This window comes from Coregonus lavaretus (genome assembly GCF_964263955.1).
Source record: "Coregonus lavaretus genome assembly, chromosome: 19".
Classification (NCBI taxonomy): Eukaryota; Metazoa; Chordata; class Actinopteri; order Salmoniformes; family Salmonidae; genus Coregonus; species Coregonus lavaretus.
Genome location: NC_140006.1, coordinates 46021813 through 46049121, shown reverse-complemented (window position 1 = coordinate 46049121; position 27309 = coordinate 46021813). Strand labels below are relative to the sequence as shown.

At 41.8% G+C, this 27309-nt stretch overlaps 1 protein-coding gene across 1 annotated transcript; it reads right to left on the bottom strand.

Annotated features, from left to right (window-relative positions):
- Window positions 1–52: 52 nt before the first annotated feature.
- On the bottom strand, window positions 53–25543 carry LOC311146852 (myosin heavy chain, fast skeletal muscle-like; the record flags this gene model as incomplete). Its single annotated transcript, XM_084183457.1, has 39 exons — window positions 53–73; window positions 402–533; window positions 3206–3301; window positions 3396–3500; window positions 3741–3911; window positions 4052–4177; window positions 4285–4488; window positions 4684–4992; window positions 5309–5433; window positions 5729–5894; window positions 6018–6201; window positions 6326–6522; window positions 6640–6758; window positions 6955–7081; window positions 7203–7592; window positions 7879–7969; window positions 8131–8276; window positions 8367–8543; window positions 9199–9441; window positions 11032–11287; window positions 16748–16884; window positions 17265–17388; window positions 18473–18590; window positions 18706–18793; window positions 18887–18951; window positions 19168–19471; window positions 19651–19821; window positions 19916–20065; window positions 20240–20358; window positions 20598–20736; window positions 21137–21240; window positions 21589–21687; window positions 22217–22277; window positions 22453–22545; window positions 22672–22780; window positions 23802–23829; window positions 24321–24477; window positions 24678–24821; window positions 25328–25543. The coding sequence occupies 39 exons, from the start codon at window positions 25541–25543 to the stop codon at window positions 53–55; spliced, it is 5811 nt and encodes a 1936-aa protein (XP_084039583.1).
- Between the last annotated feature and the right edge of the window lie 1766 nt (window positions 25544–27309).

Genomic DNA, 27309 nt, shown 5'->3' with positions numbered 1-27309 from the left:
GAAAATCATATTTTATGCAACACAGGAAAAGGATATAAGACTTTCGTCTTGTTTATTCAGCAACTTCTTTGCCCTGTAAGAAGAAAGAAAGAATATAATGGATGAGTATTAATAATGAACATGCTAAATATATTAATATATGTACATTTGGAAATAATGTAATGGGATCAAACATTTAAGGCTCAGTGTTAAGCTTAGATTTTTCAATTTTTAAGTACCAACTTTGAATTAATCTATTTATTTTTTGCCCTACCTGAAATGTCCTTCTTAGAGATCTTAAATACATTTTGAGTTTGTGTGAAAGTTTGGTATTGACCTCTGTGAAGACTGAATCATAGGTGGTGTTGATGTGGCCATATGTAATCATTTAGTCAGGTACAGGTTCAGCAGCAGCTCTGTACCTTTCCAGTGTCGCGGGCCTTGGCTCTGAGCTTGTTGACTTGAGTCTCAGCGATGTCAGCACGCTCCTCAGCCTCCTCCAGCTCATGCTGAACCTTCCTGAACTTAGACATGTGGCTGTTGGCTTGTTCCTCCTGGGTGAGGAAAAGCATTCAACGTTTCAAGTAGCAAATTAATAGTATTTTTTTTAAAGGTATTTTAAAGTTGTTGTTTTTTATTGACAGATTTAGGATAGCAATGTAAATAGGGAGATAGATGATACAGCAGAGAAACTGAGTGGTGAAATGGGGGATCAAACTGCTGCCTCCATACAGTGTCTATCATAAGTATTCACCCACCTTGGATTACTTCCCATTTTGTTACAAATTGGGATTCAAATGGATTTAAATGTATTTTCTTTTTTTTCAACAATCTACACAAAATACTCTGGAATGTCAAAGTGGAACATTTAAAAAATAATGTATGAAAAATAATGATGTTAAACACTATTATTGCACACAGAGCTTATGTGATTTGATAAGCAAATGTTTACTCCTGAACTTATTTAGGCTTGGCATAACAAAGGGGGTGAAAACTTATGAGAGGCACAGTATGTGATCCAGGAGCACTACCACTAGACCAGTCCCCAGTACAGCACTACCACTAGATCAGCCCCCAGTACAGTACTACCACTAGACCAGACCCCAGTACAGTACTACCACTAGACCAGCCCCCAGTACAGCACTACCACTAGATCAGCCCCCAGTACAGTACTACCACTAGATCAGCCCCCAGTACAGTACTACTACTAGACCAGCCCCCAGTACAGTACTACCACTAGACCAGCCCCCAGTACAGCACTACCACTAGACCAGCCCCCAGTACAGTACTACCACTAGACCAGCCCCCAGTACAGTACTACCACTAGACCAGCCCCCAGTACTACCACTAGACCAGCCCCCAGTACAGTACTACCACTAGACCAGCACCCAGTACTACCACTAGACCAGCCCCCAGTACAGTACTACCACTAGACCAGCCCCCAGTACAGTACTACCACTAGACCAGCCCCCAGTACAGTACTACCACTAGACCAGCCCCCAGTACAGTTCTACCACTAGACCAGCCCCCAGTACAGTTCTACCACTAGACCAGCCCCCAGTACAGTACTACCACTAGACCAGCCCCCAGTACAGTACTACCACTAGACCAGCCCCCAGTACAGTACTACCACTAGACCAGCCCCCAGTACAGCACTACCACTAGACCAGCCCCCAGTACTACCACTAGACCAGCCCCCAGTACAGTACTACCACTAGACCAGCCCCCAGTACAGTACTACCACTAGACCAGCCCCCAGTACAGTTCTACCACTAGACCAGCCCCCAGTACAGTTCTACCACTAGACCAGCCCCCAGTACAGTACTACCACTAGACCAGCCCCCAGTACAGTACTACCACTAGACCAGCCCCCAGTACAGCACTACCACTAGACCAGCCCCCAGTACTACCACTAGACCAGCCCCCAGTACAGTACTACCACTAGACCAGCCCCCAGTACAGTACTACCACTAGACCAGCCCCCAGTACTACCACTAGACCAGCCCCCAGTACTACCACTAGACCAGCCCCCAGTACAGTACTACCACTAGACCAGCCCCCAGTACTACCACTAGACCAGCCCCCAGTACAGTACTACCACTAGACCAGCCCCCAGTACTACCACTAGACCAGCCCCCAGTACAGTACTACCACTAGACCAGCCCCCAGTACAGTACTACCACTAGACCAGCCCCCAGTACAGTACTACCACTAGACCAGCCCCCAGTACAGTTCTACCACTAGACCAGCCCCCAGTACAGTACTACCACTAGACCAGCCCCCAGTACAGTACTACCACTAGACCAGCCCCCAGTACAGTACTACCACTAGACCAGCCCCCAGTACTACCACTAGACCAGCCCCCAGTACAGTACTACCACTAGATCAGCCCCCAGTACAGTACTACTACTAGATCAGCCCCCAGTACTACCACTAGACCAGCCCCCAGTACAGTACTACCACTAGACCAGCCCCCAGTACAGTACTACTGCTAGACCAGCCCCCAGTACAGTACTACCACTAGACCAGCCCCCAGTACTATCACTAGACCAGCCCCCAGTACAGTACTACCACTAGACCAGCCCCCAGTACTACCACTAGACCAGCCCCCAGTACAGCACTACCACTAGACCAGCCCCCAGTACAGTACTATCACTAGACCAGCCCCCAGTACAGTACTACCACTAGACCAGCCCCCAGTACAGTACTACCACTAGACCAGCCCCCAGTACAGTACTACCACTAGATCAGCCACCAGTACAGCACTAGATCAGCCCCCAGTACTACCACTACACCAGCCCCCAGTACTACCACTAGACCAGCCCCCAGTACTACCACTAGACCAGCCCCCAGTACTACCACTAGATCAGCCCCCAGTACAGCACTAGATCTGCCCCCAGTACAGCACTACCACTAGACCAGCCCCCAGTACAGTACTACCACTAGACCAGCCCCCAGTACTACCACTAGACCAGCCCCCAGTACATTACTACTACTAGACCAGCCCCCAGTACAGTACTACCACTAGACCAGCCCCCAGTACAGCAAATGAATATTCCTCTCTCCTTTAAGTTGATAACACATAGGCATAGGAGGCGCTCAGAGATGTGCAGAAGTTCTTCAGCAATGACTTGCACTAACTTACTTCAACTTTTAATGTCTACTAAGGAAATAACATGTTTTTGAATGTATGCTTTCAGAGTATTTGACTAAGTATGTGACTCACCGCTTCCTCAGTCTGCCTCTTGTAGGCCTTGACTTTCATCTGCAGCTTATCTACCAGGTCCTGAAGTCTGCTAACGTTCTTCTTATCCTCCTCAGTCTGTGGGAGAAGATCAAAGAATCAATGCCCCATAGTTTATACACAAACCTGTCTGTGTTAGTGTCAAGTTTGTGAAGAAGGTACTTTCTCTTACCTGGTAGGTGAGTTCCTTGACTCTGCGCTCATACTTGCGGACTCCTTTGACTGCATCTGCACCTCTTCTCTGCTCAGCCTCCACCTCATTCTCAAGCTCACGCACCTTCGTGGAAAAAAATGTACGTAGGCATTTGTTTGAGAATGTCAAATCAGATTGTCTGTTCCTATGTACTTTTACAATTTTAATTGAAGGGGGTCTGTAATGATAACAACATCTTTTCATTCTCTAGGTGAGATAAAAAGTCATTACTCAATGCTCCTGTGTATTTGTATATAATCAAATACATTTCCAGCAATCAGTCTTTCAATCTCTAATCTCTAATCCACCCTGCTATTAACTCACCCTGGACTCCAGTTTCTGGAGCTGCTTCTTGCCTCCCTTCATGGCCAGATTCTCAGCCTCATCCAGGCGGTGCTGCAGGTCCTTGATCGTGACCTCCAGGTTCTTCTTCATCCTCTCCAGGTGAGAGCTGGTGTCCTGCTCCTTCTTCAGCTCCTCAGCCATCATGGCCGCCTGGAATGGTAGTTTGTTTAATTTATTGGCAATAATCATAACGTCCCTGTGAGATCTTTGCTGTGGTAAACCAGCCCAGCTACCATTGGCCCTTGGATATAAATCAAGTTGCTGTAATTGAATAGATCATAAGGACTCACGTCAGTGATGGCCTTCTTGGCCTTCTCCTCTGCATTCCTGGCCTCCTGGACGATGTCCTCCACCTCTCCCTGCACCTGCACCAGGTCAGACTCCAGCTTCTTCTTGGTGTTCAGAAGGCTGGTGTTCTGGAGGAGGGAAGACAATTTTCTTGAATCTCAAGAGAACTTTCAAGTCACAAGGCAGAAACGGTATGCTTGGTTTAGCTTCATTATTAATGGCTTTTGACCCGTACCTGAGAGTGCAGCAGTCCAACACGCTCGCTGGCATCTACCAGCTCAGTCTCAGCCACTTTGCGGCCTCTCTCTGTCTGCTCCAGAGCAACTCTCAGCTCCTCGATTTCAGCCATCATCAGACCGTTTCTGCGCTCCACCATGGCTGCCTGCTCCTTCATGTCCTCTGCGGCGCGGACGGCGTCATCAAGGTGCAATTGGGCATCCTGGGGTTCACAATGACATAGGTTCATTAGGACTTGTGGAAGTAGAGGTGATAGGATGGGTGATAGAAATGCTCATTGGTAAGAATTTCCCCAATATCCCTACCTTTTCTACAGCATATTAGTTAACTCTATTAAATTCCTCTGTGCTATAATTTTCTACAGATTTACAAGCAAATCCCTCCCCAGTCCCTTTACCTTGAGCTGTCCCTGGACGTTCCTCAGCTGTTTCTGGGCCTCAGCGGCCTGCCTGTTGGAGTGGCTCAGCTGGACCTCCATCTCGTTCAGGTCTCCCTCCATCTTCTTCTTCACCCTCAGGGCGTCATTCCTGCTCCTGATCTCAGAGTCCAGGGTGCTCTGCATGGAGTCCATCATCCTCTGGCTGTTCCTCTTGATCTGCTCCATCTCCTCGTCCTTCTCAGCCAGCTTCCTGTCCACCTCACCCTTGATCTGGTTCAGCTCCAGCTGCACACGCAGAATCTTGGATTCCTCGTGTTCCAGTGTGCCCTGGACAAAGAGAAGCAGTCAGGCAAATTGTGATCAATACATTTGGATGTGTATAACACAAGGAATTAAATATATATGACTACAATAAACACCAATACAGGGAGTGTTGGACTGTAGCTGGCATTGGCTAGTGTACCACTTTAGTTGTATTGTTTGTATATCGTATTTTAAATTTGTGTGACTGTCCTTGTCTATCAGTGTTTTGTTACTTGTCATGTTTTGTGTTTTTAGTGGACTCTAGGAAGAGTAGCTGATGCTTCTGCAATAGCTCATGGGGATAACACTATTTTTCCAATCAAACAGCTGTAGTTTGTACCTCAGCCTCTTCCAGAGCGGTCTGGATCTCAGACTTCTCTGTCTCCACGGTCTTCTTGGCCTTCTCCAGCTCATGGATGCTCTTGCCAGTCTCTCCGATCTGCTCAGTCAGGTCAGAGATCTCCTCTGCACACACAAACACAGGAGCAGTTTAGACTTGTGAGATTTTCAGTGGATACCGCCATTACACTGAAGTTGACATTGAATCATACTAATTAATTAATCAGCATTTCATACGGTCTTGCAAATCTAAGTGCTGCTACATCCTTGGGTTGTTCAAAGGAATACCGATTACAAGTTCAAATAATAAAGTAAGTATAATACTGTTCTAAAATGGTGTAATAAATGTTGATTACAGTTCCCTTCATTTTTAAAACACTAGTCAAACATGAGTCCAATAGAACTGCTGTCAAATGCTCACGTTGCAGGTTCTTGTTCTCTCTCTTCAGAGTCTCCAGATGATCCAGAGCCTCCTCGTAGGAGTTCTTCATCTTGAAGAGTTCAGTGCTCATAGAGCGAGCCTCCTTCAGAGCTCCTTCCAGCTCAGCCTGACCCTCCTCATACTTCTGCTTCCACTCTGCCAGAACCTAGGGAAATCCATTAGAAGTCATTGATGAAGTTTGGAATCAGAAATATGTTACGATTATATTACAATTGATCATATAGCAGACAGAAAATATCACCCTAGAGTGAGGTTTATTCATTTAAACCTTGTCAAAGTTCCTCTGCTTCTTGTCGAGGTTGGCAGCCATTGCGTTGGCTCTCTCAACATCAATCATGAGGTCCTCCACCTCTCCCTGCAGCCTCTGCTTGGTCTTCTCCAGGGAGGCGCACTTGGAGTTTGTTGCCTCAATGGTCTCCTCAGCCTCCTGCAGACGCTGGGCCAGCTTTTTCCTGTTGGACGACAGAGGGTGTACAAATGCTAAAATACATATCAACGTAATATTTTCTAAGAGCCCCCTACCACCCTCACCATCCACACCGTATGTTTGAGTTGTTGCTGTTGAGTGCGACTCACTTGGCCTCCTCCAGCTCCTCTGTGCGCTGGATGGCATCAGTTTCATACTTAGTCCTCCACTGAGCCACCTCACTGTTGGCCTTGGACATGCCGCGTTGCAGCTCTACCTTGGCCTCCTGCTCCTCCTCAAACTGCTCCCTCAGGAGGTCACAGTCATGGCGGGCAGACTGTACACCGTGGGCCAGTGCGTTTTTAGCCTGTAAGAGAGAAAAGGAGATAAATTACAAATGACAAAGTCTCTGAGGGTGGCGTAGTCACCGTCTATATGAAGCTCTAAACTCTGTAGTCGGTGATGTCCGTTTTGAGTCCCTTACCTTGACCTCCTCCTCAATGTGCCTCTTCAGCTCCTCCACCTGCTGAGTGAAGGCCTGTTTTCCTCTGGTCAGCTGAGACACCAGGGATTCCTTCTCCTCTAGCTGGCGGCCAAACTCACCTGCAGGGAAAGAGGAATGTCTTGTTAATGTGGTCTCTGTTCTCTAAGATTGAACATGTATTTTAAGGTATCGTATGGCAATGTTAGGTGTTGAATAGTCCAGTAGAAACTGTGGACTGGATACAGCCCCCAACCCATGTTATTGTGTTTTACAGAAAGAAAGCATTGGTTTGTTGTTCATTGTTGATGATGGTACCATTTTCTGTCAGGAGTCTGGCCCTCTGTCCACTGATGTCGTTGATCTGGCGAACATTCTCATCATTCTTAGTCTTGATCTCGCTCAGCTGGTCCTCAAGAGTACGGCACATCTTCTCCAGATTGCCCTGTTAGTGAAACATGTTCCATCATTACTTTATATATGGGACTCCTGTCAACTTCAGTTAACTTGAATGGTAATGTAGTTGACCCTCCTCAACACTGCTTGATCAAAGCATCACTACTCACCTTAGCCTTGGCGACAGCCTCCATGTTGCTGGAGAGGTCATCAATCTCCATCTTGTACTCACTCTTCTCCTTCTCCAGCTTCTGCTTGACGCGCTGCAGGTTGTCGATCTGCTCCCCGAGCTCAGCCACACTGTCGGCCTGCTTCTTGCGCAGAGCGGCGGCTGTGGACTCGTGCTGCAGGGTGGACTCTTCAAGATCACGACGCAGCTTCTGGAACTCAGCCTCACGCTTCTTGTTCATCTCAATCTGTGCAGCAGTGGCGCCTCCGGCCTCCTCCAGCCTCTCGCTGATCTCCTCAAGTTCCCTGGAGAGATCGGCCCTCTGTTTCTCAACCTTAGCCCTGGCAGCACGCTCAGCCTCAATTTCCTCCTCCAGCTCCTCAATCCGGGCCTAGAACAGGGGGCAGGAGCAGGGAGGGATGAACACTACAATACATAAAATAATAATAGTATGTATATTTTTCATAAATGTGTTCATTCAAAGCCAGTTACACTAATATAATAAGTAAATAGTGTCCCATGCGGGAACCAAAACCATAACATTAAGAAGCACCAGCAAGAAGCACCATTTTCCAACCTACAAGCCACCAGGAAAAATGTGTGCTACCAGAATATTTTTTTATGAAATGTTTCAGGTGTGTGCTTTCCTGTACAGGAGCTTAGGTACTGTACTGTACCTGGAGTTCCTTGATCTTCTTCTGCAGCTGAGCTCCCAGACACTGCTCATCCTCAATCTTGCTGAGGAGCTGGGAGGTCTCAAACTCCTTCCTAAGAAACACAAACACGTCGATTGCAAAGATGGTTTTGGTCCGATAGGGTAAAGAGAGAGTATCATATGTAAATGCTATTTCATAATTTCAAGAATTAGTCAAGAACAACCATTATGATCAAGATGGCAGGTAATACTGTGTTAATTTATTTGTGTTTACTTCTTGATTTTCTCATCAGACTGCTGCTTGTCATTCTCCAGGTCCATTATGGACTCCTGGGTCAGTTTCAGATCTCCCTCCAGCTTTCTCTTGGCTCTCTCTAGGTCCATACGGAGCTTCTTCTCTTGCTCCAGAGAACCCTCAAGCTACAAGATAAAAACACACATGTATTTTTCTTATGTAAACAACTGAAGATAATATCATCTTACATACTATCATGGCCAAACTCCACTCACGTCGTCCACTTGCTGTTCCAGCTTGGTCTTGGCCTTTGTCAGAGTGTTGACTTTGTCCTCCTCTGCCTGCAGGTCGTCCAGTGTCTGCTGGTGGGCCTCTTGGAGGGCTTTCTTCTCCTTGGTCAGCTTGGCAACACTCTCATCCAAAGACGCCATCTCCTCTGTCAAGTTTTTAACCTGAAAACGGCCACACCAAAATTAGCCTTTGGTCACTTCACCATGAAGGGGAGAATTGGTTTGATATGTATTTCATTCAGATTAGAAATGTCAACAAGTACTGTTCTATAGAGTCAACACTAGATGGCAGTGAACTCAATGCCAGTGTACTGAATGGAAGTCATAAACGAGGGGGATCTGAACATACAATTACTGTAGGGAGAGAGGGGTGGTGAGAGAGAGAGAGGAGAGAGGGGAGGAGAGGAGAGAGGAGAGAGGAGAGAGGAGAGAGGAGAGAGGAGAGAGGAGAGAGGGGAGGAGAGGAGAGAGGAGAGAGGAGAGGAGAGGAGAGGAGAGAGGAGAGAGGGTAGGAGAGGAGAGGAGAGAGGAGAGAGGGGAGGAGAGGAGAGAGGAGAGAGGGGAGGAGAGGAGAAAGGAGAGAGGAGAGAGAGGAGGAGAGGAGAGAGGAGAGAGGGGAGGAGAGGAGAGAGGAGAGAGGAGAGAGGAGAGAGGAGAGAGGGGAGGAGAGGAGAGAGGAGAGAGTACCACTATTCTACTATTTTGTGTCTTCATTTTTCCTGCACACACAATATAACTGTAATTCCATTTCTGTTGAGCTATTTTATGTTTTGAGTTGATTATTGTTTGGTTAGACTGTCTATGGAAGACACAAGACCTTGTTTTCAGTTGCGTGCTTCTCCTTCTCCACTTTGGCCAGGGTGAGCTCCATGTCATCAATGTCCTTCTTCAGCTCAGAGCACTCATCCTCCAGCTTCCTCTTCTTGGCAGTCAACTCAGCATTCATCTCCTCCTCATCCTCCAGCCTCTCAGTCGTCTCTTTGAGTTTGGCCTCCAGCTGGATCTTGCTCTTGATGAGCCCCTCGCACCTTTCCTCAGCATCGTTCAGATTCTCTGATTCCTGGTTTCAGAACAGGAGAAAAATCAGCAGCCTCACTTTGTGTATCAGCATATAGATTTGATTTAGTCAGAGGTCAGAGCAAATCTATAGAAATTCATGAAATATATATATATATATATAGTACCAGTCAAAAGTTTGGACACACCTACTCATTCCAGGGTTTTTCTTTATTTTTACTATTTTCTACATTGTAGAATAATAGTGAAGACAACAAGACCATGAAATAACACATATGGAATCATGTAGTAACCAAAAAAAGTGTTAAGCTAATCAAAATATATTTTATATTTGAGTTTCTTCAAAGTAGCCACCTTTGCCTTGATGACAGCTTTGCACACTCTTGACATTCTCTCAACCAGTTTCATGAGGTAGTCACCTGGAATGCATTTCAATTAATAGGTCTGCCTTCTTAAAAGTTAATTTGTGGAATTTCATTCTTTTTTAATGCATTTGATCCAATCAGTTGTGTTGTGACAAGATAGGGGTGGTATACAGAAGATATCCCTATCTGGTAAAAATCCAAGTCCATATTATGACAAGAACAGCACAAAGAAGTAAAGAGAAATGACAGTCCATCATTACTTTAAGACATGAAGGTTAGTCAATAGGGAACATTTCAAGAACTTTGAAAGTTTCTTCAAGTACAGTTGCAAAAACCATCAAGCGCTATGATGAAACTGGCTCTCATGAGGACCGCCACAGGAATGGAAGACACAGAGTTACCTCTGCTGCAGAGGATAAATTCTTTAGAGTTACCAGCCTCAGAAACTGCAGCCCAAATAAATGCTTCACAGAGTTGAAGTAACAGACACATCTCAACATCAACTGTTCAGAGGAGACTGCGTGAATCAGGCCTTCATGGTAGAATTGCTGCAAAGGACACCAATAAGAAGAAGAGACTTGCTTGAGCCAAAAAACACAAGCCATGGACATTAGACCGGTGGAAATGTGTCCTTTTGGTCTGGTGTCCAAATTGGTGATGTTTTGGTTCCAACCGAAGTGTCTTTGTGAGAATCTCAAATATAAAATATATTTTTGATTTGTTTAACACTTTTTTGGTTACTACATGATTCCATATGTGTTATTTCATAGTTTTGATGTCTTCACTATTATTCTACAATTTTAAAAAATAGTAAAAATAAAGAAAAACCCTTGAATGAGTAGGTGTGTCCAAACTTTTGATTGGTGCTATATATATATATATATATGTGTGTGTGTGTGTATATATATATATATATATATGTATATGTGTGTATATATATGTATATGTGTGTATGTATATATATGTATACATATATGTATATTTGTGTATAAATGTAAATATGTATATGTGTGTATAAATGTATATATGTATGTGTGTATAAATGTATATATGTATATGTGTGTATATATGTATATGTATGTATATGTGTTTATATATGTATATGTGTGTATATATGTATATGTGTGTATATATGTATATATGTATATATATGTAAATATGTGTGTGTGTGTGTGTGTATATGTATAACATGGAGAATAAAAATGTGTGCTCATCTGTGTATTCTTGTGTATGTAAATGTGACCTTATGAGGATCATTTCTCACTCACAGATGCAACTTGGAGTGCCAGGTCATTCTTCTCTTGCGTAATAGACACCATCTTCTCCTCCAACTCCTTCTTGCGGGCCAGAGCCTTGGCCAGGTCTGTCTTCATCTTGTCGAAGTTCTCCTTCATGTTAGCCAGCTCCTTCTCAGTCTCGGCACTCTTCAGCAGGGGCTTGATCTTGAAGTACACCTTCATCCATGGCCAGGTTTTCACATTCATGAATGAGCGGATGTTGTACTGGATGGTGAAGATGGCATCTCTGGTCAACAGAAAGGACAGAGTGGCATGGTGAGTGACATGCTTAAAGGCCCAGTGCAGTCAAAATCATGATTGTCCTGTGTTTTATATACATTTCCACACTATGAGGTTGGAATAATCCTGTGAAATTGTGAAAATAATGAGAATGCCCTTTTAGCGTAAGAGCTGTTTGAAAAGTCTGCCTGAAATTGGTGGGATGGCGTTTTGACCTGCCTGGTGACATCACCAGGCAGTAAGTTAGTTAATAGACCAATAAGAAAGATTTCCAAACCTCTCTACCAATAAGAGCTAGTTCTCAATTTTCACCTCCCCACTAAGACCACTCCCAGACAGTCATAGCTAAATTCTTGCTTGAGAAATTGCTCTTTGCTAGGAAGCTATTTTTGTTTCTTTTTCACTATTTTAATTTTGAAACAATCTTCGTAAGGTACTTAATTGTTACCCATAAATTATTTGATATTGAGATAAAAACAGCTGCATTGGACCTTTTTTAAAGCTACATTCAGGAATGCAAGGACTTACAGGTCATGCTTAGCTCATGAGGCATTTTATATTCTTTAAGAATGAATGGGTCAATAGTTTATTTATTTATTGTCCTATCATGATTGAATGGTCCCCAACCCTATATCCTAGACACCCACCTGAGCGACCCACACACTAAGGAGAAGTCCTTATCTGTTTTATAGGCCTACTGCAAGTAGCCTATACACAGCCGAGACTGAAAGAAAGATCACCGCGGTCAGAGACCCACTAAAGCAGCACTGCCCCCTCAAGTTTCTGAGCCTGCCTGGCAGGGTTGGTCCACCAAAGCCAAAGCCTCCGAATGGGTGAGCATAATATACAAGGAAATTCTCAAAGCTTGCTAATGAGAACCTTGACGACCTCGTACCTAGCCGGTGGGGATTCCGGTGGAGTACCCCCACCCAGGTAGTGGCAGTGCTGGCAACACTGGCTGCAGTAACCCATGGGGAGGGGGTCAAACTCGGACAATCAAAGAGGGGGCAAATTATTGTGGCCCTGGCGGCACAAAATAATCAAATGGTCTGACTGCTCGGAGATGCTTGGGAAAATGCTCACAACGGGGGACCAGTGTCTGTGTGTGTGTGTGTGTGTGTGTGTTTCAGGGTAGGGGGGTGTATCTAAGCTCCATCAGCTAGGACTTGACATTGGTTAATCAAATCTCCCCATTCTTGCTCAATTTTTGCAGGCCTTCTCAAACAGCTACAACAGTAAATGCATTCACACGTCAAGCCTTCTCTTGAGTTGGGCTCCGGGATGGAACAACTGTTGAACATCTGAGCTTGTGGTTGTTTGTTGGGGGAAGGGTGGGGAGAGTGTGTGTGTGTGTATGTATCCCACATCTGTTGCTATGGGGTAATGATGTTAGTGGTAGGTTGAATCACAATAATAGCTTGCCAAAAATGTGATTTTTGTAATGCCAGTCCTGGTTATAGGTAACAATCCTTCATAGGAAGTGCCTACATCATTACGCGGTATTATTCATTAATTGTGGAATAAATAAAGATATTCAATAATTTTTTATAAATATATAAAATAACTATTCAATATAATGGAGGTGAGTGCGTTGGAAATGCCTTTGGCTGTTAATCTGCTGCTGTTCTGTGGGTGCCACTGTGTGCTCTTTCTAAAGGATGTGTCCCTATCTCTCAAAGGCCCTAGGATCCAGGGGGACAGGGGTGGTCTGCCAGTCATGGGGACAACAACCCAACTTGGGATGGGGGGAGGGTTTTAGCGGATGGAATAGTGGATATTGGAGAACAATTGGAGATTTACTCAGTAGCAGTTCAAATATCATGGTACAGCTATATGGATACACAACCATCATGGTACTTTTTAATGGTAAGTTTACAAACATATATTAGCATAAATATAATTAAAACTTGTATCTCGTTATGGTAAATGGTGAAATAAGTATAGCCAGTTATAATTGTAATGGCTTAGCAGATAATATGAAAAGACATTCAGTATTTACCTGCTAAAAGAGAAGGAATATAATATATATTGTTTACAGGAAACTGATTCAACAATTTTTTATGAAGTTGTATGGAAAAAGGACTGGGGGGGGGGGGATATACTTCTCCCATGGGCAAAGAAAATCAAAAGGGGTGATGACATTAATTAATAATAATTTTGATCCGAATGTGCAAACTGTCCAAACAGATCAGCAAGGTAGACAGATTTTTTTAAATATGTTATTGGACCATAAACAGATTTGGCTCATTAATCTATACGGTCCAAATAATGATGATCCACGCTTCTTTGAAAATAATTTTCTTTCAAGCCTACAAGCAATACAATACTTTATTATTATGGTGGGAGATTATAATACGGTTTTAAATACCTCAATGGACCCTCATGCACTTAAGGAAATTACAAATATCATGGATATATTGGAACTAGTGGATATATGGAGGCTTAAATATCCTGACCTAGTGAGATATACATTGCAGAGGCTAAATCAAGCTAGTCGTCTTGACTACTTTCTTATGTCATTCTCGCTGGCACCAAAAGTTGAATCAAAAAATTGGCATGTACATTACTCTTGCTGAATTTCCAAGTGGGCGAGGATATTGGAAATGTAATCAAAGCCTATTGGATGACAACTAGTTTTTAACCAAGACAGAAGAATTCATGACAGACTTTTTCCAACATAACATAGGTACAGCAGATCCCCTTGTTGTATGGGATCCTTTTAAATGTGCCTTTAGAGGCCATGCAATTCAATACTCATATTTAAAACAAAAGAAACGTAGGTGAAAAGTGTTCATATTAACAAAGGAAATAGAGGGACTAAGAGTACAGATAGATAGCAATACAAACTGTACTAGAGAGGCACAGAATAAGTTAGAGGAAAAACAAAAAGAACTGGAGGACCTTATTCAAGAAAGATCAAGTCTAATATATTATAAAAAATAAAGCGAACTGGATGGAATATGCAGATCTTCAAAATAGAAATGCTACCAAAAATAATTTACTGAAATTTGTTACAAATTAAGTCACCCCATGATCCACCAAACAATATTTTGAAAGAGGAAGCAAATTACTTTAAGCATATGTTTTCGTTTCAATCTCCTCCATCTCCACTAAACTAAGTTAATTGCAAGGATTATTGTTCAATTAATAATGTCAAATGAACAGCTGTACAGAAAGAGTAATGTGAAATCCAAATTACAGCGGATGAAATTCTCGATGCAATTAAAGCCTTCAAGTCCGGGAAAACTCCAGGGCTAGATGGTATACCAGTTGAGGTATATCAAATATTTTTCAATGTACCAAAGGTCCGTTATTAACATGTTTTAACCACTCCGATAAAAATGGTAGACTATCAGATACTCAACAAGAAGGTCTGATTTCACTATTACTGAAACAGGACCCAGGTGGTAAATGTGAAGATCCAGTATAAAGATGCAAAAATTCTAGCAAAATGCATAGCGCATAGAATTAAAAAGGTGTTAGATTTTATTCATGGACGATACATTGGAGATAATATAAGACAAGTACAAATCTGGGAAACCAGGCCTACTATTCATAGCAGACTTTGAAAAGGCTTTTGATAAAGTATGACTGGAATTGATATATAAATGCCTGGACTATTTTAATTTTGGAGAATCTCTTATACAATGGGTTAAAGTTATGTATAGTAACGCTAGGTGTAAAATAGTAAATAATGGCTACTTCTCAGAAAGTATTAAATTGTCAATAGGAGTAAAACAATGTTGTCCATAATTGGCATATCTATTTATTATGGCCATCGAGATGTTAGATATTAAAATCAGATCCAACAATAATATCAAAGGGGCTAGAAATCCAGGGCTTAAAAACAAAGGTGTCATTGTACGCTGATGATTCATGTTTTCTTTTAATACCACAAGTTGGATCCCTCCACAGCCTCAGAGGATCTAGATAATTTTTCTAAACTCTCTGGATTACAATCGAATTATGATAAGTGTACCATATTACGTATTGGATCTCAAAAAATGTTAACGTTTACATTAACGTGTAGTTTACCAATACAATGGTCAGACGGTGAAGTGGACATACTAGGTATTTATACCCTGAACAAAAAATAAACGATCTCACTACAATACATTTGAATAGAAATTAGACAAGATTTTGCTACCATGGAAAGGACAACAGCTGTCTATTTGTGGGAAAATCACCCTGATTAACTCTTTAGTCATATGCCAGTTTACCTATTTACTTATGGCCTACACCCAACGACTTGTTTTTAAAAATGATATGAGTCAAAAATATTCAATTTTATTTGGAATGGGGAAGCGAGACTAAATTAAACGGGCCTATTTATATAATGAATATGAATTCGGAGGGCAGAAACAATTAAATATTAAAGCGTTAGACGTCTCACTCACTAAAGGCTTCAGTCATACAAAAGCTACACTTAAATCCGAACTGGTTTTCTTGTAGATTAGTAAGAATGGCTCACCCCGTGTTCAAGAATGGCCTGTTTCCCTTTATTCAGATTACAACCTCTCACTTTCGGTTAATTGAAAATGAAATCATTTCCAAACTATCGCTATTTTTAAAACAAGCAATAGAAAGTTGGCTGCTATTTCAGTTTAATCCACCAGAAAAGACCAAACAAATATTACAAGAAATATTATGGTTAAACTCAAAAATACTAATTGATTATTTATTTATTTTTTAAATCAGAAAAAAGAGTATAATCTTTGTAAATGATATCACAAATAGGACTGGTGACATGCTGTTAAAAAAAATATATGGAAATGTCTTCTCTATCCAAAATTACAACCAACTGATTGCAGCATTACCGCAGTGTAAAGGGGAAAAGGTAAGGAACTTGTCTGTCGGCATTAAAGACCAAAATTGCCTAAAGCAAATCGTGATGAATAAAAAAGTTTAATCTAAGAACCAAAAAATGGACAGCTGCGCCATACATGTTGCAACATAGTTGGGAGGAGATTTTCGATTTTCAATTCAATTCAAAAGTTTGTGAAAGACGCCAGATTCAAAACTAAAATTATTACACATTATTCTTGCAACCAACAGAATGTTATATGTATGGGAGATACAACCATCTAAACACTGCAGATTTTTCTGCGAAGAGACAGAATCATTAGATCACTTGTTTTGGTACTGCCCATATGTAGCTTGTTTTTGGTCGCAGGTTCAGGAATGGCTGAAAAATTGCCACATTTACTTGGAGCTAACTCTGCAAAGTCATAGTCAATCGATCAATAAAATAATAATACTCTTAGCAAAACATTATATCTTTAATTGACAATCTGTAGAAACTATGAGACTAGAAAGGTTCAGGACTTTTGTGAAACCGCATAGTTAAAAAATATATGGCTAATAGAAATCAAAACTGGATGGCGTTCAGAAATAGATGGTATGGGTTGAGGGGAGCTGAATGGTGAAAAAACAATGAAAAAAAAAAAATAAGTCTACTATTCCTCACCTCCTCTCCATCATCTTGGTGAACTCTTTCCTCATGAGGAATCCACGGCTGAGAGCCTGGACCATGCCGATCAAAACGGCCAGCTTCTCATCTCTCATCTCCTCCAGGACACCCAGCAGACCGGCTTTGAAGAACACCTGAGGCACAGGTAAACATGGAACATTGGAACCACAGTCAGATGGTTACAGATAGAAAGGGTTGGATCAAAACAGGGCAACAACACCACTGGATTGATTTGAACAACATAAACATTGCATAAGCTGTTTCTAAGTTGTAAGTTATTGTACAGTTGCAGATGAATAATGAACACAGATACAGATAACTGCAACCAAATCACTCTAAACCAATGCAACATGATAATGAGTTGAGTTTCTATACTTAGATGTGAGTAAAAATAGTTTTCCAACCTTTTTCATTAGTTAAATGAAGATACTGGTGAGATGTTGAACAGTTAGGGTTGGAATTATCATTGAAGTTGTGTTTTGTTGTCAGCTTTTGCTGGGGGTATTTGACTGACCTTGGTGTGTCCAAACTTGTAATCGTCGTGATTTATGTCAATGGACCCAAGCAGCTTCTCAGAAGCCTTCTTGTTGTCCATGAACTGGCCCTCGGGGATGACACTGGCATTCAGTACTTTGTACCTGAATGAGGAGACATTTTTAACTTATGTGAAGTTGTAATAGGTTGGTTATACAGTGCATTCGGAAAGTATTCAGACCCCTTGACTTTTTCCATATTTTGTTACGTTACAGCCTTATTCTAAAATGTATTCCAAAAAATATTGTTCTCATCAATCTACACAGAATATTCAATAATGACAAAGCAAAAATTGTTTTCAGAAATGTATGCAAATGTATTAAAAATAGAAAAAACAGATGCCTTATTCACATAAGTATTCAGACCCTTTAATATGAGACTCGAAATTGAGCTCAGGTGCATCCTGTTTCCATTGATCATCCTTGAGATGTTTCTACAACTTGATTGGAGGGCACACACCTGTCTATATAAGGTCCCACAGTTGACAGTGCATGTCAGAGCAAAAACCAAGCCATGAAGTCGAAGGAATTGTCCGTAGACCTCCAAGACAGGATTGTGTCAAGGCACAGATCTGGGGAAGGGTACCAAAAAATGTCTGCAGCATTGAAGGTCCCCAAGAACACAGTGGCCTCCATCATTCTTAAATGGAAGAAGTTTGGAACCACCAACACTCTTCCAAGAGCTGGCCGCCCGGCCAAACTGGGCAATCGGGGGAGAAGGGCATTGGTCAGGGAGGTAACCAAGAACCAGATGGTCACTCTGACAGTGCTCCAGAGTGCCTCTGTGGAGATGGGAGAACCTTCCAGAAGGCACCTAAAGACTCTCAGACCATGAGAAACAAGATTGTCTGGTCTGATGAAACCAAGATTGAACTCTTTGGCCTGAATGCCAAGCGTCACGTCTGGAGGAAACCTGGCACAAACATTTCTAAAAACCTGTTTTTGCTTTGTCATTATGGGGTATTGTGTGTAGACTGATGAGGGGAAAAAATCAATTTTAGGATAAGGCTGTAAAGTAGCAAAATGTGGAAAAAGTCAAGGGGTCTGAACTTTCCGAATGCACATGAAATAGCTATTCTGATGCTGGGAAAACTCTTGGAGCAGATCTTTCTGTGTGTGTGTGCGTGTGTGTGTGTGTGTGTGTGTGTTGTTGTTGTGCGTGTGTGCATTTGTGTTTGTGTGTGTGTACCTCTGCTTGAAGTCAGCGTAGATGATTCTGCTGGGGAAGCCCTTTCTGCAGATCCTGATACCCTCCAGAACACCATTACACCTGAGCTGGTGGATAACCAGGAAGTTCTCCATCAGACCTGGTAAAACAAACCAAGTCTCTTTTAATACACATAAACAGATTAAATATTGGATTCATTAAGGTTACTCATACTGTATTGATAAGATGTAATATTTAACGCAATATTTTGGGACCTGGAGTCTTTGACTCGTTGGGGATCAGGCAGCGCACAAAGTGAGGATGAGTGCTCCTCAAGTTGGTCATCAGCTTTTGTAAGTTCTCCTGTAAGAGGGTTACAAACCATTTTCTCATAAATAATTTATGATAATCAATGCACCTTTTGAAGGACTGAATATACACATTTCAAGAGCTCACCCTGAACTGGGAAGACACAGTCTGCATGGAACCACCCTTCTTCTTGCCTCCTTTCTTGGTTGTATCTGTTCAAATGTGGAAAAGTAAAATATAATTATAAATAAGAGAATCAAATGCAAACACTACCAATGAGATTGTGTAAAATAACACCTATTGTATGTGTAAATTAACCCAGTGAATAACCCTGAGAAATTGTGATACATTCAAAGGCATTAAAGACAATGTGGGTCTGAGTTGTAACTAGGGCTTAATTAAATATGTTGACGTGATGCTGGTCTTACCCTCAGGTGGGGCAGCAGGATACAGGGTAGCCATCAGTTTGACTGAGGACTTCCCGTACATCAGAATAACTGAGTCGTTCAGGGGGTCCTTGTTCTTCTCCAACCAGCCAGTGATGTTGTAGTCCACAATGCCGGCGTAGTGCACCAGGGAGAAGTGGGCCTCTGCCTTGCCTTTGGCAGGCTTGGGCTTCTCATATGCCTTGGTTTTGCCAAGATGTTGGTCGTTCAGCTTGTTCTTGAAGGTAGTGTCTGACGCCTTGGGGAACATGCACTCCTCTTCAAGGATGGAGAAGATGCCCAATGGCTTTACAAAAAGAGATGTATATCAAATGATTGATATTTACATTTAGGATCACATTTATTCCTTTTGCAAACATGCTTTTATAGGATTCTATTCATTTAGGGGCACAAAATAGGAAACCTATTGAGTTCTCAACAGTCAGATACATTGTACCACTGTGAATATATCTCTCGATAACTTACCTTCTCAATAAGCTCAATGCAGGCAGCCAAGTCCATGCCGAAGTCAATGAAGGCCCAGACGATTCCCTCCTTCTTGTACTCCTCTTGCTCCAGGACGAACATGGTGTGGTTGAAAAACTGTTGCAGTTTCTCATTGGTGAAGTTGATGCACAGCTGCTCCATGCTGTTGTACTGTTGGTGGAATTTCAAAAGGGATAATTTCATTATACAAGGCTGTAATCCTTCTTAATCACAACTAATTGTCTTGTTCTGGTCTCATACTCACATCAAAGATCTCAAACCCGGCAATATCGAGCACACCGATATAGAACTGCCTTGGATTCTTGGTGTCCAACATCTCGTTGATACGGATGACCATCCACAAGAACATCCTCTCGTAGATGGACTTGGCCAGAGCCATGACTGCGTTATAAACCTGCAATGATAATAACTCAAATTATTACAGGAGATATTGGCCATGTCTAGTGATAAGGCGATAAGCGCTTGGGAAAACAACATTACTATTTTTAGAAAGCAATGCACTCATCCCCAAAATAATTCAGGTCGTTAGAAAATGGTAGATGTTTGATGCTGTGTTTGACCGCCTTACCTGAGGCACAGTCTGTCCCTTGGTCACGTACTCGTTGCCGACCTTCACTCTGGGGTAGCACAGACATTTCAGCAACTCAGCTGAGTTCAGGCCCAGCAGGTAGCCGATTTTATCAGCAACTGGAGAGAGAGCCAACAACAACAGATCACTTGTTTCTGATGTCAAACTGACAAAATAGTTTGGCCAGCTCTTTTGTAGGTTAGGTTTAGATTTGAACCCACATCTATTATTTAAAATCATTTTCCGGGGGTTTGAGTTTTTATCTCATGCCTGTCTGTCTTATGTGTTCTATTTATATGTTTGGGACTGGGAAAGGGACTAATGCTTTCCATATTGTATATCTTTGAGTGGGACTCACCCTCTGTGCCGTCTGGCTCGGCCTGCTCCTCACGCTGCTTCTGCTTGAATTTCAAGTTGCCATGGTGCATTACAGCTCCTGTCAGCTTGTAGATGGCCATCTTCTCATCATTAGAGAAGCCCAGGATTGTAATGGCATCCTGGCATTAGAGAGGAAGTACAACCGTGAAGAACTGAACGGCAGTTTGCTCAGTTACAGTACACTACCGTTCTGTGTTCAGTCCAGAACAAATGGGATGGATACAATTGACTGGCTTCTCTGTTCCACATGATTGCTCTTGGCCAACACACTAGTATATGGCAGCACAAAATTAGTTTTACACAGTTCCACAGGGCATATAGTGGCAGTCTCTTGTGGATGTCTTACAGGTATGTGCCTCAAGGCGAAGAGTGAAGGCATGAAGAGTGCCTTGAAGCACGTGCCTAACTAACACAAGGTGCCCAGCTGCCACCAAGTTGGAATTGCACAGTGCATTCAGTGTGTATGGTGATCCTACCCATTCCATATCTAGAGTTTGGTTAACACTTTGTATGACTCACATCTGTGGCATCCAGCTCGACCTTGTCGTCGATGCTGGCCACAGTGACCTGACCCTGGCTGATCATGGGGAAGTCGTAGGGGTTGGTGGTGATGAGCGTCATTTCTGTGGACAACGGAGAATGGTTTGTCAGTTAAATCTCTTAGAATTGTGCTGTCCTACCTTTACAGTATCTCTCCCTCCTTTACTCAATAGATGGACTCAAGGATACATGTAGTATATAATACATAGCATCAAAAGAGGGGACTGAGGCTCCAGGACTAGTGCATCACAGTGCATTACTTGATAGATCTTTCCCATGAAAGACCTTGAAAGACCTGACCCATGTTTAGATGCCTTGTTACCTTGGATGTAGTCATTGTAATAATATTAACAGTGTGGAGTATGAAAATGTTTAATAAGTTCCACAGATGGGGGTGGGAACAATTCACCTAAACCTCTACTTTGCCTTACCAACTAGCTCAGGTTTGTGGTTGGTCATCATCTGGTAGAAGATATGGTAGCCTCGCTCAGCGGGCAGCTGGAAGGCCACTCTGGACTTCTCCAGCAGGTCTGAGAGAGAAAGAGAACAAGTGATAGAAAAATATTATATCTGATGATGTGATCTCCTCGAAATATGCTGTGTGAATTAAAAAGATTCTCCGGTACTTTTGCATACTTTATAGTCAGTAGTTCTGAAAGTATCGCTCACGAGTCAAAAATGGTCCCCGAAAATTACGTACTACCTCACATATGTGCAGATATGTGCACCAAGTCATTACTCTCTCTTTCGCTCTGCTGTGTGTGCAACTTGCTAGCTGTCACTCAAATGGCGAAGGGCTGAAGCTCATTGGCTGAAACTTGAATTGCTAGGGGGCTGGCCCACCTGGGGGAAAATGTAGGGAAAATGGCGCTTCCAGAAAACAGTCACTTTAAAACTAGGGATTTCCTGGCTAATTAAGTTAAGACAGATTGTGCATGTATAAACTACACATTGACACATCCAGTCCAAAGCGCGAGATTTAAAAAATACTTCCTAGTCTTCAAAGTTCCGGAGCAAGTCTTTAAGGAAAGCATTTAGAAACAATCAAAACCAACTCACAGGTCTCAATGTCAGCTTTAGCCAGTTTGCCTCCTTGGAAGTGAATCCTGATGAATTTACCCTATAGTAGAGCATGGGGGTTAGAAATAGGTCAAATAAATACATCTACCATTTTACTTTGATAGACCCCTTGAAATGTTACAGTTCGTTGGACATCTATTGATACAACTATAGGGAACTACTGACATTTTTCCACCCAATATAACGTACTTCCACAGTCAATTCTTCATACTTACGAAGCGAGACGAGTTGTCGTTCCTCACTGTCTTGGCATTACCGTAAGACTCCAGCAGAGGGTTAGCTGCAATGATCTGATCTTCAAGAGACCCCTGATTTGAGAAAAAACACAAGTTGCTCAGAAACTGGGAAACACTTTACTTAAAACAGTATTCAGCACTTGAATTTTTTTTTACACAGCCCACCAAACTGAAATATGTTAAAAAGGCATAACCTACCTGCATTTTGGTGGGGTCTACTTCCTTCTTGACACCAGAAACTGCAATGGTGGCGAAGTACTGGATGACACGCTTGGTGTTGACAGTCTTTCCTGCACCGGATTCTCCACTGGTTTATATGACCGAGAATGATGGGTTTAAGTGTCATATTGGCTTTTCCTAAGAAATAGCACTGACAAATACACTGTTCACCTGTTTTCTAACATAAGTTAGAATATTTCCACTCATCGACTCATTATTACGCACAGTCTAATCCATTCATAATGCCATGTATACTGAACAAAAATATAAACGCAACATGCAACGATTTCAACGATTTTCCTGAGTTACCGTTCATATAAGGAAATCAGTAAATTGCAAAAAAATGAATTAGGCCATGGGTGGACCTTGGAGGGCATAGGCCCACCCACTTGGGAGCCAGGCCCAGCCAATCAGAATGAGTTTTTCCCCACAAAAGGGCTTTATTACAGACAGAAATACTCCTCAGTTTCATCAGCTGTGGCTGGTCTCAGAAGATCCCGCTGGTGAAGAAGCCGGATGTGGTCCTGGGCTGGCGTGGTTACACATGTGGTCTGCTGTTGTGAGGCCGGTTGGACATACTACCAAATTCTCTAAAACTTGTTGGAGACTGCTTATGGTAGAGAAATGAACATTAAATTCTCTGGCAGCTGCTTTGGAGGGCATTTCTGCAGCAGTCAAAATGCCAATTGCACACGCCCTCAAAACTTGAGACATCTGTGGCATTGTGTTGTGTGACAAAACTGCACATTTTAGAGTGACCTTTTATTGTCCCCCAGCACAAGGTGCACCTGTGTAATGATCATGCTGTTTAATCAGCTTCTTGATATGCCACACTTGTCAGGTGGATGGTTTATCTTGGCAAAGGGGAAATGCTCACTAACAGGGATCTAAACAAATTTGTGCACAGAATTTAAGAGAAATAAGCTTTTTGTGCGTATGAAACATGAGACCTACACTTTACATGTTGCGTTTATATTTTTGTTCAGTATATTTTCATCACACCCAAGTGACCTAATCCATTCATAATGTCATGTATTTTATAACACCAAGTGACCCAACATATTACAATAGAAACATCTTCTCAAGTGGAATTATAGTAAATAACTTACGTAATCAGGACGGACTGGTTCTCCTTATCTAGAACCAAAAAACATGTTCCTTATTATACTCAAGCAACATTATGGGTACATAATTGCATTCATAAGCATCATCATGAATTTCATTTTTTGGTACATTTTCCATTCAAGTCTAGTGAAATCAAATATTTCCAGCAAACTGCTTTAACTAGAAAACAGTGAATACCATCCATCCATGCATCCATCCATGCATGCATCCATCCATCCATGCATCCATTTACATTTTACATTTTAGTCATTTAGCAGATGCTCTTATCCAGAGCGATTTACAGTTAGTGCATTCATCTTAAGATAGCTGGGAGTGACAACCACACATTACAGGCATAGAAAGTACATTTTTCCTCAATAAGGTAGCTGTCAGTAGAGTCAGGGCTAGAAGTACTGGTTAAGTGTTATTTTTTTATATATATTTTTTCGCATCCATCCATTCATTAATTTATCCATCCATCCATCCATCTATCTATCTATCCATCCATCCATGAGAGCTCGTACCAATCATCATGAACTGAAAGGCGTTGTCAGAGACGGAGAAGATATGGGGTGGAGCCTCCATCCTCTTCTTCCCTCTGTAGGCGTTGACAACATCTTCGTCATACACGGGGAGCCACTTGTAGGGGTTCACCGTGGCACAGAAGAGCCCAGAGTAGGTCTGGATGAAAGGGATTCAATGAAATTAAGGGATTTATGTGAGGATGAGGGTGTGCTTTGATATACTAATGTGGATCTACTGTATTGGTATGTTTTGGTTTCTACCGTTCATTTCTGTGTAGTACTGTTTGTGTGTTCATGCATGTGGGAATTTCTTATGTTCATTTACAGTATGTGTGTATGTTTATGCAGGTTTCTTACATAAATCATCCATGCTGCATAACGCTCTTTGAGGTTATACAACACAGAGGCTTCATTCAGGTAGGTCATCATGGCCATGTCCTCAATCTTGTCGTACTTAGGGGGGTTCATCTGGTAGATGTCTGCTTCTTTGAACTCTTTATCCTGAAACAGTCAGAAATCTAGATTACACACGGATCAAACTGGACATGACTGAATGCTTTTTGCTCATTAAATACAAGTTCAATCTTGGTCCCGTGTAGCTCAGTTGGTAGAGCATGGTGCTTGCAACGCCAGGGTTGTGGGTTCGATTCCCACAGGGGGCCAGTATAAAAAAATAAAAAATAAATTAAGTCGCTCTGGATAAGAGCGTCTGCTAAATGACTAAAATGTAAAAAAATGATTTTTTAAAATCCCCACTGACACATACATGGTGATTCTTGACTAGTCAACATCAATAACTCCATGCCGTTTTTAAATAGTTCAATAAAATTGTTTTGTTTGAGGGTTAAAAATATTCTGTTAAAAAAAGAAAAATGCTTCTTAATCTTTTGTTAATGATTTCATATTGACTTTTGGCATGTTTTTGATCATTTTGAAATATATATATATTTTTTTAAATAGTGTAATTGCACAAACTTGAATTTGAATACTTTTCAGATTGGACTTACCATTGTAGTGCCGTCAGGATTCGTGACTTTTACAGTACACTTTCCCTCTGTCCTGCCAATGATCAGACCCTTAAGGTACAGCTCCTTGACGTCTGTCACATAGCAGGCGTTCTTTGAATCAAAGGGTGCGGCTTGTGCCTCAATCCTCTCCCTCTCGGGTTTACGAAGGTACATGGCAGCCTTGCCGTAGATTTGCATCTCCGCGTCCGTACTCATGGTGACGGATCACTAGGAAAAAGATGAAACAAGAGACATGATTGACTCTGTGGTGCATTCCTCCCCAGTCAATAGAGTGAGCGGCATCTCACACAGAATATTTTTATCACATTTTATGTGAAGACTCAAACCATGTCTCACCTTCTTTTTCCACTCCTACAGATGAATTTGTACGTCTTGGAGGACCCTGTGAAACATCAGGGTGTTGTGAATACGCATATCTAAAGCATTATAATTTAGCCCCCGAAGGGCTAGAAAACATTTTGAATGGCATCATTCAACTTCATCATTACATCCAATTCGACTACAGGTGCAACTGGAAACGTTCATCTCAAGACTTCAAATAAATACCCCTGAAAACCCAGTTACATTCTAGACCACCCCCTCAATTTAAAAAACAAGAGCAGGAATACCACTTTTTACCGTGAATGAAAGTTACACTTTACAATTTAAGTAAAACACATTTAAACTAAAACATTTTAAATCAATGCCACTTGATTGCATATTGTAAAATCATACAAAAGACATGTAAAAAAAATAAATGCTGAACTCAAACAGTGTAGTTAGTTACTGCCTCAGATGCTGAGCGCAAATATGAAACTGTATGTACAAATCTAAGGAGGCGGAGAGAGACTTACCACAGAGGAAGAAGGTATCTGACTTAGGAATGCTGGGGCCTCAGCCTCCTTATATCTGGTTGGAAGTGCCAAGCAAGCAAAAGTTAATTATGGACCACTCTGGTAAAGGAAATAGATTGGATGAGAGACCTCTGTGTGTCTGTGTCTCACTAGCCCCACCCACTTCCAGGAGAACCACACTCCTTATTCTTTAACCATTGATTGTTCTAGACTACGTTGAGACCTTGAGGAGGATCAGGTTACCTACTGCAGGAATGTCTGCATATGACATGTCCATCTAACCTGCTACGAGAGTAAAGCTCTGTGGCTGACCTTGAGCTGTTGTACTTATTAAACTTGTACAAACTGTAATTTACATAAATCAAATACAGGGCTTTAGTTTAGAACTCAACCTACTGCTTGAATGTAAATATCAGACTGGGATAAATTGACGTTCGTGATCTCCCGCTATCTGCAAGTGTGGCCAATGGCATAACACCTTATTGACATGAAATTCAACCAACCAATCTTAATACATAAACATTAGAATACATATTTCTCTTTAATATAATATAATATTTGTCTCAATTAAATTTCACAGAATTTACGTAAATGAGAGATGTCATAAACTAATAATTAAAAGTTTGATTTATCAAATGTATTACAATGTCATTGCCCCTCAAATACTGTAATGGAGTGAGTCCATGTTGTCCCAAACCTATTATAATTCTTTATATATATATAATATAATCTGACCTTATTTAGTTGAATTTCAGTGGCATTAATCCTTATCAAGAACTATATATATATTTTCCCCCCCTTTTTTTTCTTCATATTTCTTTTTTTTTTGCTAGTAAACACGTGAACTGTCTCCTCACCTCATTGTGATGGAGTTGGCCATTACCTTGTGCTTTGCTTGGTTTGATTTATCACTCTGGTGAAACCATATTAAACACATATTTAAAAACTAGAACAGACACATTTAGGGTTTAAATTATAGCTGATAATGTGTAGTTATTAATCTACAGTGTGAAGAAGCTTAAGGTGCTAAAACAGTCCAGTAGGATTCTTACGATTTAAGGTTAGAGTTAGAATTCCTATGACCCATGACACCAGTACAGTATTTCATTAATCTTATCCACTCATATG